The sequence below is a fragment of the Salvelinus fontinalis genome, chromosome 39 (genome assembly GCF_029448725.1).
Source record: "Salvelinus fontinalis isolate EN_2023a chromosome 39, ASM2944872v1, whole genome shotgun sequence".
In the NCBI taxonomy this organism is placed as follows: Eukaryota; Metazoa; Chordata; class Actinopteri; order Salmoniformes; family Salmonidae; genus Salvelinus; species Salvelinus fontinalis.
In genome coordinates, this window is record NC_074703.1 from 15,255,968 (window position 1) to 15,272,559 (window position 16,592).

General features: G+C 43.1%; 1 protein-coding gene across 2 annotated transcripts in view; it reads right to left on the reverse strand.

Annotated features, from left to right (window-relative positions):
* Positions 1 to 1,244: 1,244 nt before the first annotated feature.
* LOC129838847 (PRKC apoptosis WT1 regulator protein-like) overlaps positions 1,245 to 16,592 on the reverse strand; it is an 82,724-nt gene continuing 67,376 nt past the window's right edge. Inside the window, exons 4-7 of one of the 2 annotated variants that reach the window (XM_055906070.1) lie at positions 15,231 to 15,265; positions 10,904 to 11,018; positions 9,450 to 9,554; positions 1,245 to 4,598 (exon numbers count right to left, since the gene is read on the reverse strand). In XM_055906070.1, the coding sequence (XP_055762045.1) occupies positions 4,512 to 4,598; positions 9,450 to 9,554; positions 10,904 to 11,018; positions 15,231 to 15,265 (342 nt within the window). In that variant the 3' untranslated portion in view covers positions 1,245 to 4,511. The remainder of the gene's footprint in view (positions 4,599 to 9,449; positions 9,555 to 10,903; positions 11,019 to 15,230; positions 15,266 to 16,592) is intronic. The other variant, XM_055906071.1, reaches the window with a different exon arrangement.

Below are 16,592 nucleotides of genomic sequence, written 5' to 3' on the forward strand. Positions count from 1 at the left end.
ACAAATGCCAACGCTATTAATCTGTGTTACAAAAGACTCGTTGCAGAATGTATCCTAATTTTGATGCGAGGCAATGTGTGGGAGATCTCGTGGGTTCCATATCAGTAGAACAAGATCTACTGGTTACGAATGGTTTTAGAGAAATGTTACCTTAGTCTAAACAAAATGCTATATGGGCAATTGTTTTTTATTCTTTTAGGAGGCATTTTTCTGAGCAGATGGTTCCAAACCAGCCAGCCAATTCAGGGGAGACAAAATAACCCACATATATTCTCTCCCACCATCTCTCTCCCCGACCCCTGCCATCCTCAGCTGGGTGAGTGGTTCCTTGCACCAGAGATCCCAGAGATTGGCTCTGAGGACCAAGAGCAAGAAACGGCTGATAATGAAATATGGCCTCCTTCAATAAACAAGATAAGGGTTGGTTTTATTTTTTCTCCAATGACTATCAGTTCCACAGGAGCAAATGCATTTCGGTGTACACGGACGTGGCCATTCCATCCATATCAACTAGCCTCCAGGCCTCAGCTCAGTGAAGATCTTTAAGGTCTTCACTGAAGAAAGAAAGCCACCTGTTACATTTCAGATCTAAAAAAAAAAGTTAGTTTAAAATGATATCTGATAACGCTGCAGTCCCGTACTTTCGTTAGTACCGTTAGATCTTTAATGAGAGCCCAACTGTGACGTGTCCCAGTAAGAATACTTACATTGATTTAGCATGAACAAAACCTACATACCTCCATTTTCCAAACATGTCCCCGTGAGGCTGTGTGGTGGTGGTGAGGGCCTTTCAGAGGGCTGGTTGAGGAACAGATGAGGGGGTTTTAAATGAAGATACAGGTAGTAGGTTAAAACTCAGTTACTGATAGTTTTACTACGCAGAGAAGCAGTCAAGACTGTCAAGTTGGTGAATAACAAGATGGGAAAAAAGACAAAACAGGGGGTTTAAAAGGAGATTATTTCACAAACTACAGGAAGGAGGAGGAATGACTGTCTCTCAAGGTGAGGGAGACTAATTAACTTGGATGGCATTGCTATATTAGTCCAGAGTCGATGTGTCTTGGAGACGCGGAGTCGCCAGGGATGGGTGGTCCCTCTCCAGTCAGACTTCGAGGTGATTGGCGATGATGAATAACCATGGTCGGGGAGCACACAACTGAACCCCGCTGTCACGTTACATTACCAGCTCAGTGGCATCGTATCATCACATCAAATTAGCCTTAATAAACACTAACGAGTCGACAGAGAGATAATCAAACTTTTATTAAATGACTTCATCTTCTGTACATGCATAATGTAGAGAGAACGAGGTGTGTGTGTCCCTTACAGAAAAAACACGTCACATGATCACATGAGGTTCATGTGACATGTAAAAAAACAAAACATTTGTGAAATAAATGTGACAACTTGGGAAGCAAAATGTCAACGTGACACCATTAAACTACACTTGACATCATTTGAGTAAATGTGACAATAATGGGGAGGCAAAACTAACATGTGATAGCATGAAACTACATGTGACAACATTTGAGCTAGACAAAAACCTTCAGGGGACCATGACACAACATCCCAGGAATGTGCTAAAAACATCCTGGGGGACATCCTTGAAACAAACCGGGAACTAGACAAAACCTCCAGGGGACCATGACACAACATCCCAGGAATGTGCTAAAAACGTCCTGGGGAAAATCCTTGGAACAAACCGGAAACTAGATAAAACCTCCAGGGGACCATGACAACATTCCAAGAACGTCCTAAGAACGTCCTTGGGGACATCGCTGGAACTAGACAAAAACCTCCAGGGGACCACGACACAACATCCCAAGAAAGTCATTGAGGAACATGTTAGGATGTTTGTAAGATGTTCTCAAGACCTTTGTTTCACAATTCATCAGGACGTAACGTGATGATAAGTAAAGTAAATACATGGTATGGGGGTTTTAAAGTAAGTGGTCCGCTGTTCAGCTAAAATAGTAAAATCTTTACTCAATGTCAATATGATTACATTTGACATGATCACTTAGTAGTTAAGTACTGGCTTTTCAATATGAGGCCACCTGGGATTTAAACTCTAACACCGTCTGGATTTGTGGTAAACTGATCTTTCTGTTGTGCCACAAACTCTGTAGCATTCCTCCACACCTCTGCACTTACCAAAAGAGTGCCATTTACACTGCCATTTTACTTATCAGTTAATCTGACTATTCTCTCACCGTTTAATTCATTTACTTATTGCAGCAATTTGAGGGTTTTCTGTACAGTTGTCTAATATTGGAGAGGCATATTATTCTGTTTTAACGTAACTCCTGAATCACTCCGATGAATATATATATTTAACAAAGCTGAGATTACTTTGAAGTCCAAAGAGTAGGAATATATCGGAATGCCATGAACAAAGAGGTTGTGAGTTGAAATCCTCGGTGAGGACATGTGGAATAATAATTACTGTATAAACAAACATACACAACGTAATCATGTATGTCAAAGTGTGCCAAATATGGGAGTTGAAAATATTAACATTAACAAACAGCACTGTGTGTGCATTCTAACAAATCTGTTTTATTTGCAGGGCATCACCTGTGAAATCTCAAGTGAAAAATATCCCCCAAAAAAGATTCACATTTGAATCAAAATGTGAAAGGTTAATGTGAAACTTCACGTGAAATATCACACGAAGTGTTCCAAAAACACATGGTTTCACATGTTTCTTCTGTAAGGGTTGTGTGTGTGTGTGTATGTGTGTAAGTCTACCTACCAGTAAGAGAGGTTTCTATATCGAGATGTACCCCAGTAAAGTCTAAAAACCTAAATCTTTACCACCCAGTGGGCTTTACAGAGTACATGATGCAAGAGTCCCACATTTGTTTCAGCACAAAATGGGCCCCTGTATGTAATGCAATGATCTAAATACAGCTGGGTAAAGTAATAGATCTTCTCACAGCCACATCACTGTCTTGAGAAATCAAAAATATATGCATTCCAAAAAGTATGTTCCTTCAGTTGATTTGGTTATCATACAACAAAATGCACTGCAGTAGCGCACTCTATAAATCTTGCTCACTATATACCAAGAGCAGCTACACCTATCAATATTGCAAACAGAACAAGCTGTAAACGCTTGAGTTACAGATGCAAAACGCATTTCAAAAGATTCCACATGTGTTTCTACTGGGGTGTAACCCCAAGACCTCTCCCCATCAACAATACTAGAATATTTCATTTTCAACATTGAAATGGCTATAAAGCATAGAATTAATGAAAACAAATTGCTTGCTTTTCATGATTTATAACGGGGATATATATATTTGAATGACTTCAGGTTGAAAATATACCACCTGGGGAAAAAAAATCAAGGCGTGAATTGGGTATAGCAGAGTATGGCATTCGTCATATCCTAGCTCAACACCAACAATATAAAATAGGCTACTAAAATCCTTCCAATCCCCATTAAAAGGCAAAGGCAGTTTAGCGTATTACGGCTGGAGTCAATGTAGCTTGTTTTTGTTCTCCGAATACCATTTTAGAGTTTTTAAATTGTGTAGAAATGCAGTAAATAAAGTTTCAACTTTATCCCCCCACCCATGTCACTGGCATACCCTAAGTTTAGCTGAAACAACCCCAGTGATTAAAATGTACCAAGTATAAATCGGAACAAGAGAGTAAAAGCGGCATCGACAATGAACAGAAAAAGCACCAGGCTTTTTTTTATCCCCTTGGGGAAATGGAACTAATGGATTTCCAAAAAAGACTTCCGTAAACGTGCAAGGCATTATGCCCACTTTGGCTGATGGTAACAGGGATTCTGTCCTGAATTTGGTCTAAAGGACATAGACTCCATCACAGAGCCAGTTGTTTCACGTGCAGATGAAGACCAGGTTTTAGTGCTGAGATGGATAACATGGTCACTGGGCTGTAATGATGCAGATGAACAGAAGCACAGAGAGCCGGTTGCACATAACCTAGGCAAGCATATATACCTTGGTCGACAGATCATTAGAGACAAAATGTCCAAGACCTCTTTTAGTTCCTAAAACAAACAAAACATCCCTCATGTGCTCGGTGATGCACCACGTACATTCAATTTCCTTTTCCTTTTTAAGATTCATCAAAAAGAACAACACATCTAAATGGCCTATGTACAAGAGATTTACATTAAATATACCATCACAGAACCTCATTTAGACACCCCGTTGGATCTAAACAGGACTAGAGCTCTCAGTGGCTTCAGTTTCCCCTCAGAACTGAATAAAAACATCCTCAGGGAGGTAGCTAAAGGTGCGTATATGACACAAAGGCTCTAAAAGCTACTTTTAAATGTCCTCTTCCACCCAGCAACAACAACAGAGACACCACTGACACAGAGAAAGGACATGCTGCTGCTGGACTTGGAACGAGGGTGGAAAGGGAAGGGTGGGTGAGAGCAGGGGGTGTAAGGCCTTGGGAGGGGCACTCCGTTGGCGGGAGGGGTGGTTTGTTCTTTTTGGAAGTGGGGATCCGTGGCTCGTTGGGTTCTACCTCGTCAGCTGGCCCACCACCTTCAGGAGAGTTTTGTTCTCCTGCTTCAGCTGCTCGTTCTCATCCTCAATGTCGTCAATGTCCTGCAAAACAAAAACGACAGCTCCACTTCAGCTTGACCTAAAGGAAGTCATATACCATCATTATGCAAGATCTGCCTTATTTTTTACCTCAGAAGAGTTAGCTTGTCAGTTTAGAGAAAGATGAGAGAGTGAGAGGTGGAACGAAAGAGTTTCACCTCCCGGGTCTCCCTTCAGGAGAATTGCCTTGATAATAACGAATGAAACTTGAACAGCTCCAATTAGACACAAATGAGGAGCCCCATTGCCATGACTCCCTCTCATCAAAGCGCTGATCTAAAAGTGACACTTCTCATTTTCGGCTTCCTCCATCACCGGCGGCAGCGACAGGCGACGGTCAGGATTAGCTAAGCCGCACTTGTCGGAAACTTAAAAAGCGAGATTGTCTGCGAATCAAACACTGGAGGTCACAGAGCCACAGACATGGTGTGGCTACAGAACAGCTCACTGTCTAAGCTGACACAAGGGGAGAAAAGCAGTCTCTTTTCGCATCTGACGGCTATTGAGTGAATCTAGCAGCCATGACACTTTTTCTGGCCTCCGGGACACCATTTTAACCTTTTTAAGTTACAACCGACTAATAACTTTATTCACATTTCATTTAATCTCCCAAAATAGATTATATCCACATGTACTTCAACTTGCATGCACCTGCATGAGCCTGTATTCTATGTAGCCAATACCCAGAGTCAGATGTTTTCCAGGGTCATATTGTCTGCCAGCACCTCAGCCTTATCCAAGCCTTCCCTACAAAACAAACTTTGCTAGTGAGTCACAGTTCAATCTTCAAGCGCCGCGAGAAAGAGACGCCACACTGGATCTGTTCCTTATCTCCTGCCTTCCCATCAGGCCTTGCAGTAACCTCTCCGAGGGACATTTCTGATCACTATCGCCCCGGCGAGTGTTCCCACAGGGAGGCTGCCTCTTATGAGGTCCTGTTCATGTGATGCTATCAGGGCTCTCTGATCCAACAGTTATATGGCCTCCTCCACATGGCCAGATGGCTCATAGCCACTGCCCCATCTACAGCCTATCTTAATGAAGAAATGTGAAGATAATAAAGACAGCCAGGCATAGAGGACACTTGCAAGTTCCTGAAATGTGCAAAATCAACACTGACCAGCAACTGTATTTGTTGGCAGGGGAGACTCAGGGATTGTTTGCATTGGAATGCCTCATCGAGGAAGGCTGCAAACTCTCTTTTGGAATATTTCAGAGATGAAAGGCTTTGGGAGGCCTCCTGCTGGGTTTCCCAATGCCAAAACCTGTGACCCAGATAACGTGAGCAAGGGTCATGCGATGGGGAGAGTTTATTGATGGTCTCGGAGTGCTGGGAACACTGGACCAAGACTTTAGACTCAGGAAACAGAAACTCTGACCTCGGATTAAACCAACAGCAAAGAGATCCGCTGTTGAGGTTTCTTTTCAATGTTCAATGCCAGGAGGTAGACAATGATATTTGAAACCTTCAAAGTGAGTGAATGCCATCTATTTTAGAAAAATACAAAATAACATCGGGAGAAATGCTAAGGAATGTGTTTCACTGTATACAGTGTGGATCTACAGTAGGTATGGAGACAGGGGGTGGTGTATTTGCCTCTCTGTATACAGTGTGGATCTACAGTAGGTATGGAGACAGGGGGTGGGGTATTTGCCTCTCTGTATACAGTGTGGATCTACAGTAGGTATGGAGACAGGGGGTGGGGTATTTGCCTCTGTATACAGTGTGGGTCTACAGTAGGTATGGAGACAGGGGGTGGGGTATTTGCCTCTCTGTATACAGTGTGGATCTACAGTAGGTATGGAGACAGGGGGTGGGGTATTTGCCTCTCTGTATACAGTGTGGATCTACAGTAGGTATGGAGACAGGGGGTGGGGTATTTGCCTCTCTGTATACAGTTTGGGTCTACAGTAGGTATGGAGACAGGGGGTGGGGTATTTGCCTGTAGGCTGTCACAGATCTGACTCCCTGGTGCCTAGAGAAAGAGGCACATGAGACACAGCTGTCTCTTTACATTGAGTCTGTGGATTTAGCATAATGCATGGACTACTAAATGGTTACATAACATTGTGGAAATGTGGAGTGGAAATGTAGTAACTCTTGCCTAATGATGAATTAATTACAGGCGGATAACCCTAGTGGTTATAAGTCACGTTACATATCAGGGGATGATTGAAATCAGACTCCTACCACTGCGTGTAGGATGTTGATTGGCATAAGGACTCTTGACTTATAGCAGTTTTCTTCAGACTAGATCCGATAAACTCTCTGTCAGGGAAGGGAACATGTCATGTTTTGAAAAGGGCATCTGTTCTAAGTCAGGAGGCACACAGCGAAACTCAAAAAGTTGTTTCTCCAAACTGCCATGGGGTGCAGGGGAGTGAAACTGAAGAGCTCTGCACCTCGAACGGGTCTGCATATCGTTTACTTCAGGCTCTGTAGACCAAAATCGGATGGGGTTACCCGTGCGGTTGACAATGAGTTTAAAATGTTGATAAAACACCAATCAGATCCAGTTCAGAGGTTGGGGTACGGGAGATAAAGAGAGTGAGAAAGAACATGAGAAAATGACTTTTTTTGGGGGGTGCCTGTGTGAGTGTTAATCCTTGCAAGCGCTGGATAATTGTAATCTTCTGCTTATCCAAGAAGCAGCTTTACAATATCAAGCTGATTGCCTGCAGATAGTGACGTGGTAATTTAGTACTCTGCTTCACTCAACACAGCTGTGAGATACTGAATAGCTCCAAGTTTTCTCTGCAGTGCAGAGTTACTAAAAATGACAAGCTTTCAACTGACAATTAAGAGAAACTATAATAAGATTAAAGTTGCAATATGTAACTTTTTGGGTGACCTGACCAAATTCACATAGAAATGTGTGTTATAGATCAGTAATTCTCATTGAAAGCAAGTCAAAGAAGTGGTAGATCTGTTCTACGTGTGCTATTTATATGCTTCCCTTAAGTTGCATTTTTGCATTTTTTTCTTTCAGTTTTGTAAACCATTTTTAAACAACTAAAAATACAATATTTTGTGTTATGGAAAATATATTTCCCAGCTGTTTAAATGGTACATTGATTCTCTACACTATACTTGCCAGTTGCCACAAACTGAAATTAAGCGAACTATTAGAATTTTTGCAACCAGTAAATGGCGGAGCTATTTCTGCATAGTGCATCTTTAACTGTGGCAGTTAGACGTGGCAAGACAGAGTTGTCCATCAAAGGATTACTGGCACACAAAACACAGGTATACATTACTATACCTGTGTTCTAGACTAAAAGGGCACCATACATAGAATACATTATCATGTAAGTAGCATACTATTCATTTATAATACAATTGAGGGCACAATTGAGAGCATCCTGTCTGGTACAGCAACTGCACTGCCCACAACCGCAAGGCTCTCCAGAGGGTGGTGCAGTCTGCACAACGCATCACTGGGGGCAAACTACTTGCCCTCCTGGACACCTACAGCACCCGATGTCACAGGAAGGCCAAAAAGATCATCAAGGACAACAAACACCCGAGCCACTGACTGTTCACCCCGCAACCACCCATGAGGCGAGGTCAGTACAGGTGCATCAAAGCTGGGACCGAGACACTGAAAAACAGCTTCTATCTTAAGGCCATCAGATTGTTAAACAGCCATCACTAACACAGGGAGGCTGCTGCCTACATACAGACCTGAAATCATTGGCCACTTTAATAAATGGATCACTAGTGACTTTTATAATGCCACTTTAATAATGTTTACATATCTTGCATTACTCATCTCTTATGTATATACTGTATTTTATACCATCTATTGCATCTTGCCTATGCCGCTCGGTCATCACTCATCCATATCTTTATATTCTTATTCCATTCCTTACTTAGATTTGTGTGTATTAGGTAGTTGTTGCGGAATTGTTAAATTACATGTTAGATATTGCTGCACTGTCGGAACTAGAAGCACAAGCATATCACTACACTCGCAATAACATCTGCAAACCATGTGTATGTGACCAATAGAATTTGATTTGAATATTTGTGAAAGTAGATCTAGCCCTGTTGCTCTAACATCTGTATAGTAACCTCTTCAAAATACCTTAAACTCTCAGTGCCTTAGAGGCTGCCCACTCTAGCCCATCTCTACCCTGTCAACCCTGGTTGACCCTCCCCGAGAATCTAGCCCAACTCTACCCTCTCAACCCTGGGTGACCCTCTCCAACAATCTACCCCACCTCTACCCTGTCAACCCTGGTTGACCCTCTCCAACACTCCCCAGCCTAGCCCAACTCTACCCTCTCAACCCTGGTTGACCCTCTACAACACTCCACCGCCTAGCCCAACTATACCCTCTCAACCCTGGTTGACCCTCTCCAACAATCTACCCCACCTCTACCCTGTCAACCCTGGTTGACCCTCTCCAACACTCCCCAGCCTAGCCCAACTCTACCCTCTCAACCCTGGTTGACCCTCTCCAACACTCCCCAGCCTAGCCCAACTCTACCCTCTCAACCCTGGTTGACCCTCTCCAACACTCCCCAGCCTAGCCCAACTCTACCCTCTCAGCCCTGGTTGACCCTCTCCAACACTCCCCAGCCTAGCTCAACTCTACCCTCTCAACCCTGGGCAAACCCTCTCCATCACTCCCCAGCCTAGCCCAACTCTACCCTCTCAACCCTGGTTGACCCTCTCCAACACTCCCCAGCCTAGCCCAACTCTACCCTCTCAACCCTGGTTGACCCTCTCCAACACTCCCCAGCCTAGCCCAACTCTACCCTCTCAACCCTGGTTGACCCTCTCCAACACTCCCCAGCCTAGCCCAACTCTACCCTCTCAACCCTGGGCAAACCCTCTCCATCACTCACTCTATTCAGCAAGTCAATCTCCTCCTTGAGCTTTCCAATCAGGTCGTCTTTATCCTGGTGGGCTTTCAGCAGCTGCCCGTTCTCCTGCCTCTGTCTGGCCAGCTCCTGAGGAAGGGGCAAAGAACTCTGTTAACGTTAGGACACATACTGCAGCACTTTGGTATGGTCCACACACACAGACAGAGAGACAGAGACAGAGCAAATATAGAAGCCTCAGCAATGTGGACATATGGTCACGTTTCAAGATGACATTTACGCTGCGAAATGAAGGCTCGCCAGGAATCCGCCTCTCCAACTTAACTTTGTTTTTACTACAGATAAGCGTGAACTGGTTTCCATGGAAACCCATATAGCAACGAGAAAACATCAAAACAATGTAGCATGATGTCCATACCGTGGCGACCATAAATCTTCAGGCCGCGGAAGATAAATGTTATTTTATGGAGGCTTACCCGAGTTACATGGGTAACTGAAGCTTCAAAGTAATACTTTCATTATCATGATGAATGACACTACAATGCGATACTCAAAGCAATCAAGGACGCTGCACATTTGTCAATGTTGTGTAAAGCTATGAAATCTACTGCATTTAAACAAGCCAGAGACCAGTGACAGAACTTGCTGAAATCAATACAAAACTAAAGTGCACCGACTGCTCTCTCGAACTCGCCAGTGATGTGCAAACTCTTAATTTACAGGCGTCGTGGCAAGTGAAAGCAGTAGATTTTCTTTTATAAATGTCCTGGAGCAGGATGACATTTGAGAATCTAAAAAGTGATTGAGAGGGAGTACAGAGTGTTTCATAAGAACAGGGTGATGGGGAAGAGAGAACTCCCACTCTTCCTAACTCCGGTAAAATACATTCTCTGACTGAACACAGAGGAGTTATTGCCGCCAGGATTATAGGAAGGGCTACATCTGACTGAAGACGAACAGCGACGCCAGACTGGGCAGCCGCTCAAACGACTCGGTGAGGAATTCATCTTTTAAAAACAAATCCTTAAGATTTATCAGGATGCTGATAGATGCTTTAAAAACAGTTATAGCAGCAGGGCCTTGGGAGAGGAGACGTATCAAAGTCTCTCTGCCCCTGTGACAGATGGACAGACAAACACAGGGCTTTCAGGAAACGTGAGATGGATATAGACAGGAAGGATAACAAATACCAACAAAATGTCAAATGTGCCAAGAAGCATAACAGTCATTCTGAAATAATCAACTAAAACATGTCGTATTTTAATATTTCAAACATCACAGTCACATTATAAACATTGGATAGTGATGATGGATAGGCCTGTTGAAATACAGTTGTCAACTAGTGAACGATAAGCCTAATGCGGAACCTTCCACCCAGCTATGCTTGCTTGCACTAATCCAATGCGTTCAATGCATGAGGGGGAGTGACCGAGTGCACACTTCTGGGGGAATGGTAGAGCAAGCCTAATTTTGAGTACCTTTTCCAGTTCCTCCATCCTCCTCTCCAGTCCTCCGGGTACGGCGGCGTTGCCGTGGCGGTGTCGACTGTTCCCCCCCGCCACCTCCTCAGAACCAGGACCGCCAGAGCTGCTGCTGCCACAACACACACATCAATACTTCTGACCAACACCAATGTCCATGCTTTCAACACTGACTCATGTCCATAATAGAACTGGGTACGGTACACGTTCACAACGCACGTGCACAAAAACCTGTAGTTTGTGAAGTAAATCCAATAAGGAACGAATAAACCTTTTGAAAGTTCCCTGACATTCAAAAGCATCACATAAAAACTGAATAGCTGTTGCATCGTATGACTCAGAGCCTGTTGAACACACAATACAGCTCTAATGGTCAGACTTAAGTGTGAGGAGAACAAGTATTTATACCTTTTATCCCATTAGAACATAAAAGCTGTCAGCGTTATATCTCGAAGGGCGAAGAATGGATTCTGAATATGAGGCAATTTCAGTATGACCATCTTGAATGCTGAGATGTGTAAAGAGCGCCCTGTATAAATCCACTTCATGTCATTAGCAACAAAGCGTCCCTATTCATCAGCTAGTGAAAAGAGGTGCTCCACGGTCCTTGGTCTGCTAGTGAGGGACATAAACAGCTCTCTCCCCCTTTCTCTCTCTCGTTCTCGCTCTTCTCTGAGAGAAGACTCTCGGGGGCAGCGAGGAGAATATTGGAACTTATTTCCTAGCGGCCTTATTTCAATAATTACCAAAGTGGAAGACTTGGAATGAGCTGCGCTCCTCATATTTTTACCCATGCGGATTGTGCCCGGTCCAATAACTCTCTCCTGGAATCAAATTATTGGGCAGCCTCTGGGCTTCGCCTCAATGGTTAAGAGGGTTGTCTGCATATTTCTCAAAAAGGACCACAAAAAAAGAAAAAAAAGGGAAGCTTCTGGAATTGCTACAGAAAAGCATAATATTCCATTGTGTACCACCTGTAGACGTGTGTTCATGCTGCTACCTACTGGGAATTCAATAGAACAGTTAAGCTAAGAGTGATACCAGACTCTTGTAGGAGTACAGTATGTCTGCATTACAGGAAAGAAAACTTCAATATTTCTTAAAACGGGGTTGAATACCTACTTATGCTGAGCAGTAAATAAATATACTTTTCTGAGACTACACGATCACAAGCTCTCTAAGAAGCAGAAATAGCAAAAATCTGACCTCTCTCCCCTTCCATCTCTTTTATTTCGCCAGGAAGCTCCACCACTCATAATACAAACACTCAGGTAGTAATGCAGTTTTTTGGGGCTATTTGACATTTACTTCCTCAGTAACTCAGAGGCTGAGCCCACAGAAATCATTTTGTGCCCATTGCTTTTGATGCTAGAGAGAAAGTCCTTGAAATGCTCTCCATGGCACTTGCCTATGCCAAGTGAATTAAATGTTTTTGGCTGAATGTCTCCGAGGCCACTCCGCCCTTGTAGATGCAAACACACACACACTCTCTACATCCCTCTGTCTCTAGGGCTTGCAGAATCTGCCAGGCACCCAGTCTAAATGGCCATGCCCTCAGTGCTAATCACCCCACTCTGGTCCATTAGCGCCCCGCAGAGAGCGCACGGGAGACAGGCAGAGGCAATGATCCACTCTTGGAGGTCTCAGCAGGTGGGGGTTGGAGAGGGGAGACAGAACCAATAACAGAGTGGTAACCCAATGGCCACACACAACAAGCACTGAGATGCCTGGTGTGGTCTGCTAGCAGAGCCCAGGGGAACAGAGAAGGCCCATCCATCTTAAAGTCATAAGACTGACAACCAGCGACAGGCTGATCACCATAATAGCCCATAATGATAGTGTAGTGAGAGAGGATGGTGTGAATGCATTAGCAGCCTGTTGTATAGTTTTGTTGGAGTTCACAGAGACAGGGTTGTCCAATATTTCCACCATCTTCTGCCCACCTGTCAGCCACTCTGCTCCACAACACTGGACCAGCCGACAGTGGAGGCCAAGCCAATCACAGTAGGACATCATTATTGGGCCAGATTGGGAGCGTCAGCCGGTGAACTGGGCAGGGATCACACAGAACTTAACAATTTGATGGTGATTGTCTTTATGCAAATAGTGGAAAAGAATGTCCAAATGGTGGTTGGGAATTTAGCAGTGTGGTGTCCAGAAAAACTGAGGTGTCAATGGCTATGGACATTTAACAGTGTGATGTCCAGGAAGAAGATACATTGAGGTGTCAATGGCCACAACATATGCAAGAAATATACTGAATTGTTGTGGATTAATTGACTCTTGTATGCTCCAATAAGTCAATCATTGTAAGTGTGTGGTATAAATAGGGTGTAAGCTGACCTTGATTGAACTTCAATTCCTTTTCGAGACATTGGATCGTCTTGATATGTCCTCATGTCACTCAATGTTGCATTGCCTGCAAACTTGTCGAACGATAGTCTGAACAAAATGTACACGCCTGTTGTTGGCGTACAGTCAACTACTAGAGCAGGTTTTCCCAAACTCGGTCCTGGGGCCCCCCCTGGGTACACAGCTGATTCAAATAATCAAAGCTTACTTGAATTAGGGTGGGCCCCAGGACCGAGGTTGGGAAACCCTGTACGAGAAGACACCCGGCGAGTTAATCTGTGCTGTCATTTCTGATGCATTGAAATCAAACTGGAACTAGATGTTTTGACAGGCACCGTAAACAGAGTGCATTTTCAATTGTGAAACTTCAAAATCTAGTACATGCAAGGTCATCTGCTATGGTAATTAACTTCTCTAGGATTGAGGGCAGCATTTTCACGTTTGGATGAAAAACATACCCAAATTCAACTGCCAGTTACTCATCGCCAGGAGATAAGATATGCATATTATTAATAGATTTGGATAGAAAACACTCTGAAGTTTCTAAAACCGTTTGAATCATGTCTGTGAGTATAACAGAACTTATTTAGCAGGCGAAACCCCGAGGACAAACCATTCAGATTTTTTTTTTTTTAGGTCACTGTCTTTTTAATCAGTTTTCATTGGGACACCAGATTTCTAAGCAACTTGCTTGCAGTTCCTACGGCTTCCACTGGATGTCAACAGTCGTGAGAAATAGGTTGAGGTTATTCCTTTGTGTAATGAAGAAATACGGCCATCTTGAAGTCGAGGCACTCCTGGTGTCCTAGACATGCGTTTCAATCAAACAGAAGGCATGCTACATATCGTTTTAATCCTTTATTGAACACATATCATCCAGTCTTCAATTTTATCGATTATTAACGTAAAAAAATACCTAAAGTTGTATTACATAAGTAGTTTGACATTTTTAAGCAAAGTTTAAAGGTAACCTTTGATATATTTTGTCGTCATGTTTGAGCAAGTTGGAACCAATGTTTTTATGGATCAAACGCGCCAAATAAATGGACATTTTGGACATATATCGACAGAATTAATCGAACAAAAGGACCATTTGTGATGTTTATGGGACATATTGGAGTGCCAACAACAGAAGCGCGTCAAAGGTAAGGCATGAATTATATTTTTGTTCTGCGTTGTGTCGCTCCTGCAGGGTTGAAATGTTCTCTCTTTCGTTTACAATGGTGCTATGCTCAGATAATAGCATTGTATACTTTCGCTGAAAAGCCTATTTGAATTCTGACATGTTGGCTGGATTCACAACCAGTGTAGTTTTAATTTGATATCTTTCATGTGTGATTTAATGAATGTTTGATTTTATAGTAATTTTCATAGTCATTCATTTTAATGTGGCGCTATGCATTTTCTCAGGCTTTTTGCCAAGTGATACAGTAGCGTCTTGCCAAAACTCTGATTTTTGGATATAAATATGAACTTTACCGAACATAAAATACATGTATTGTGTAACATGAAGTCCTATGAGTGTCATCTGATGAAGATTATCAAAGGTTAGTGATTAATTGTATCTATTTCTGCTTTTTGTTAATGCTCTCTTTAGCTGGAAACATGGCTGTCTTTTTCTGTGACTTGGCTCATACCTTACATAATCGTTTGGTGTGCTTTCGTCGTAAAACCTTTTTGAAAATCGGACACTTTGGCTAGCTTTAAAATGGTGTAAAATACTTGTATGTTTGAGGAATTTAAATTATGGGATTTCTGTTGTTTTGAATATGGCGCCCTGCAGTATCACTGGCTGTTGATGTGTAGGTGGGACGCTAACGTCCCACCTACACTAGAGACGTTAATGACCTAAACTGCTGCCTTCTCTTCCTGGTCTTCCAGGTTCTTTGTTTCTTCACTTATCACCACCTTCACTCCCACCATACCAGACACAATAATATTCTCAGCAGAAGTAATAGAGAAGGTTTCTCACCTCTGGTGGTGGCCACTCCCGGATCTTGGAGTATCCTAGGAAAACAAAGGAGAGCCATGTCAGAGGAAGGGAATACTCAACAATATAGACAACAAAAGGGCCAGGGTTCTTTTGTACAGTATATTACATACTGGTGGCCTATGTCAGGGGGAGGGCCATTTCTAATGGCTAAGAAATACATGAACAAAGGCAAGGGAAGTCTATCATACACATCAGAGGCGGATATGTTTGTTAGGATGAATACTCTATGTGCCTGAGGAAAATGATGATCTGTAGCATGAGTTATGAAATGGTTTAGTCGGCATTTTTGTATTCAACACCTGTGTCCAGATTGTGAAATGCACCGAGGAGACTCAAAATAATCAGCTTGAAAAGCTTGTCACTGCCTGACACAAAGCCCACCTTTCCTGATTAATCTGCCTTGGGTGAGCACGCACGCACACACACACACACACACACACACACACACACGACAACAAAATAGCATTGCGTCAACATCAGCAGAAAGTCATCAGGAGTAGCTACTACAGAGAGCCTGTAGGTTGTGTATAAACTTTCTTGAACCTCTGCTGCTGAACTGACAGAGAGCTCCCCTGGATCTAATGGCTTAACTATCACCACACAGCCTCCAGTTGTACCATGCATACAATCTGTTGTGTAACGCGAGGTGCACACGTTAATCATTTTTCCCAATCCAGTATAATCTTAGAGTTAAAGGTCCATACATCGGCGATGCCCCCACTGATCCCCGATGGTACAAAAAAAAAAACGCAATTTCAGAAAGTCAGGACCAGAGATGCATACACACTACGGATGGATATCTATGAATAGATATCTCATCCCCTCAGGCCCTGAACAGTGCAACTCCTCTGGTGCTTTTGAGGGTCCCTGTCTCTCCTCCACTCGATCAGAGAGTGTGGTTTAGTTGGTGCCGGATCTTAGTCTCTACTGTAGCTGTCTCCCTGACAGCAGAACCAGAGAGGCCTCTTAATAAACTCTGGAAGAAGTTCCAAGGAATCACACTTACTTAGAGGCTTTAGGACTTCAAAGACATAAGACGTAGCATTCTCGCTATAGAGAATTCAGAATAATTTTGTTTGGTACAGAACTTCCATAGAGCACTTCAAATGCGTGTCTAAATGCAGATCTGTAAGTGTAGTGTGTAAAGTACTATGGTTTATGAATTGGTACAGTGGTTCCTAGATGCTCTGGCTTTCTATACATACAGTTGAAGTCGGAAGTTTACATACACTTAGGTTGGAGTCATTAAAACTCGTTTTTCAACCACTCCACAAATTTCTTGTTAGCAAACTATGGTTTTGGCAAGTCGGTTAGGACATCTACTTTGTGCATGACACAAAT